Below are 2868 nucleotides of genomic sequence, written 5' to 3' on the forward strand. Positions count from 1 at the left end.
AATTCCTGCCCACTTGGCACATCGGTCCAGGGCGGCTTGTGTTCCACATGCCATGGGTCGTGCCTTTCCTGCTACGGGCCTGCTGCCAACCACTGCCTCTCCTGTCGGTCGGGGGCTCCCCTGCTTCTGGAGGGTGCCTGTTTGTCTTCGTGCCCGGAGGGGACGACCGAGGAGGGCGGCTCGTGCGTCCCCTGCCCGGTGGGCTGCTCGGCATGCACGGACCCGGCTACCGGACAGTGCTCTGTTTGCCGGGCATCATGGGTGCTGCTTGCTGGCACCTGCGTCGAAAGCTGCCCCCCGGGACAGTATGCGGCCGATGCCGAGCTCGGGGGCCAGGTGTGCCGGGCGTGCGACGGCACATGCCTCGAGTGCTCCGGGCCCGGCCCGGCCAAGTGCTCGGCGTGCCCGCCGGGGCTGATGCTCCATGAGGGCCGGTGCGTGGGGTCTTGCCCGGTGGGCATGTTCGAATGCCTGCTGGCCGGGCGGTGCGAGGCCTGCCCGGCCGGGTGCACGGCATGCACCGTGGCCGAGGAGAGCCCGGTGGGATGCGCGGCCGCCTGCTCGGCCTGCCAGGGGGGCCTCTTCCTGTCCTTTGCCACGGGCGAGTGCCTGCCTGGCTGTCCACCCGGGGAATATGCCTTGGCCGGGGCATTCTCTTGCGCCCGGTGCCATGCCAGCTGTCGGAGCTGCTTCGAGAGGGAGCAATTCTGCACGAGCTGCCCCTCGGACGAGGCGTGGCTCGACTACGAGGCCGGCGTGTGTCTGAGTGCGTGTCCGGAAAGGCCCGTGGCGGAGGTGGAATTCCCGAATGCGCTGCCGCCGGCCCCGAAGCGCGCATGCCTGCCCTGTCCGGATGGATGCGATCGCTGCCGGCCCCGGTCGCCTGTGCCGGAGTGTGTGTTCGATGCGACCGGCGGCCTCGGCTGTCCGGCGATGGCATCGTGCGACCTCTGTGCCACGGGGCTGCTGCTTCTGCAGGGCTCGGCATGTGTGAGCGTGTGTCCGGAGGGCTTTTTCGCCGACGTCGCCGAGGTCCCGCCGACTTGCTCGCCGTGTCACAGGAAGTGCTCCAGTTGCGTGGGCCCCGAGGCGGAAGACTGCACGGACCGGTCCCCGGGATCCCGTCGTCTCGGTGCGCACTGTGCCCTCCTCTTGGGGTTTTTCCTTTTTGCCCCCCGCCAGCCACTCACGTCCTCCCCCTCCTCCGCCACCTGTGCCCCTTCCTCCCCTGCCACATCCCTGTGCTGTGCGCATGTGCATGGTGCGCACGGTTCCCGGTGACTGACTTCGCGGTGCTGGGGCTAGCTCTCGGCTTGGGCATCGGCCTCGGTGTGTTGCTTGTCCTGCTGCTGCTTTTGGTGGTGCTCTTCCTCCTGTGGCGCGTTCGCCAGCAACGCAGCGCCCTCAACAAGGTGTGCCCCTCGGCCGCGTCATGGCTTCATGTGTATTCCACGTCCGGCGAATGGCCGTGTCTGACCACTTCCTCCATGTGCATATGGCACTGTAGCCCCCTGCTGGGGATGATGAAAGTACGTGGGAGAGCGCTTGTCGCTGGAAGCCGCCCCGGGGCTGCGCCGGTGGGGAATGACTAACCGGCTGTATGGGCAGATGCCACGGTACTCAATACGATGGTGGAGTTGTCGCTGCCCGGGAGCATTCTGGTGGACATTGGCCAGAATTTTGCGCCCCTGGCCGGGGATGGCCTCGGCGCCGGGACCCAAGCGCGTGTGTTTGCCGCGCGCGCTGTCGGTGCCGGGACCTCCGACCGGCTGGGCTGTCCGGCGGTGGTTGCCATCAAGCAGCTGAAAACCGACCGACTGACGGCGTCGCAGGGGCTGCTCTTCCAGAATGAGGTGGCGCTGATGTGGCTGCTCCGGGACCATGGGAACATCGTCCGGCTGTATGGCTACAGCGAGACCCCGCCGGCCATCATCATGGATCGCTTCGACACGGATCTCGGGCTGCTGCTTCACTCGGAGGCGGTCATCGAGGATGCCGTCCTCCTGGATATCATTCAACAATGGGGTGCGCTTGGGCGTGGGGCTCCTCCGGGTCGTGGCCGTGGCGGCAGTCCGACGGGCCAGGGGTGGGCGGGGGGCGTTTATGGATCTTCGCTTGGCTGCTCATCGGTCCAAGCCGGGGACTGATGGGTCTTTCTTCTTCTTTTTTTTTTCCTTTCCTTCACCAGCCACCGGCCTGGAGGCGATGCATACGCAGGGCGTGGCCCATCGAGATCTGAAGCCGGGCAATGTGCTTGTCAGCCAGCGCCCCGGCGGCCGGTGGCATGCGGCCCTCGGCGATCTGGGCGCCAGTCGGAATCTCAATACCGACCGGTCCTCGGCCCTGGTCACCGATGCCCCTGCGCTGAATGCCCTCACGGCTCGGTACGCGGCGCCGGAGGTTTTGACCGCCGTCCAGCGGCGCCGAGGCCTGGAAATGGAGCTCCTCCTGCCGGCGGACATCTTCAGCGCGGCCATCATGCTTTGGGAGTGCCTCACTCGGACAACTCCCTGGGCCGGTGCGTGTGGGGGCTTTCCTTCTTTCCTCCGCATCTCCCCCGCTGTGTTCGCATTTCGGCCTCTCTCTCTCTCTCTCGTCGGGCTCCCTGCCGGCGGGGGATGGCCGAGCAGGGTGGGCGCCCTCGCCCTGGCACAAGACTGACCCCCTCGCGTGACAGGGAAAACCTTTGAAGAGATCACCGCCGATGTGTTGTTCGGGCACCGGCCGGACCTGGGCGCCCTCCGGACCGAATCGAACACCCCGCAGGTGGATCTCCTCCAGATGGCCTGGGATGCCAATCCCCATGTGCGGCCGGTGGCCGCCTCCTTCCGGCAAAAGTGCGCCATGCAGGCGGCCCTTCATCGCTGA

The 2868-nt window shown here is 67.1% G+C and overlaps 1 protein-coding gene across 1 annotated transcript in view; it reads left to right on the plus strand.

Moving 5' to 3' along the window:
- H696_05064 (TKL protein kinase) overlaps nt 1-2868 on the plus strand; it is a gene marked incomplete at both ends in the record, with an annotated part of 7218 nt that extends 4350 nt beyond the window's left edge. Inside the window, 6 exons of the mRNA XM_009498925.1 lie at nt 291-1132; nt 1306-1412; nt 1508-1529; nt 1609-2025; nt 2189-2518; nt 2678-2868. Coding sequence (XP_009497200.1) covers nt 291-1132; nt 1306-1412; nt 1508-1529; nt 1609-2025; nt 2189-2518; nt 2678-2868 — 1909 coding nt within the window. The remainder of the gene's footprint in view (nt 1-290; nt 1133-1305; nt 1413-1507; nt 1530-1608; nt 2026-2188; nt 2519-2677) is intronic.

This window comes from Fonticula alba (assembly GCF_000388065.1).
Source record: "Fonticula alba strain ATCC 38817 unplaced genomic scaffold supercont2.8, whole genome shotgun sequence".
Taxonomy (NCBI): Eukaryota; order Rotosphaerida; family Fonticulaceae; genus Fonticula; species Fonticula alba.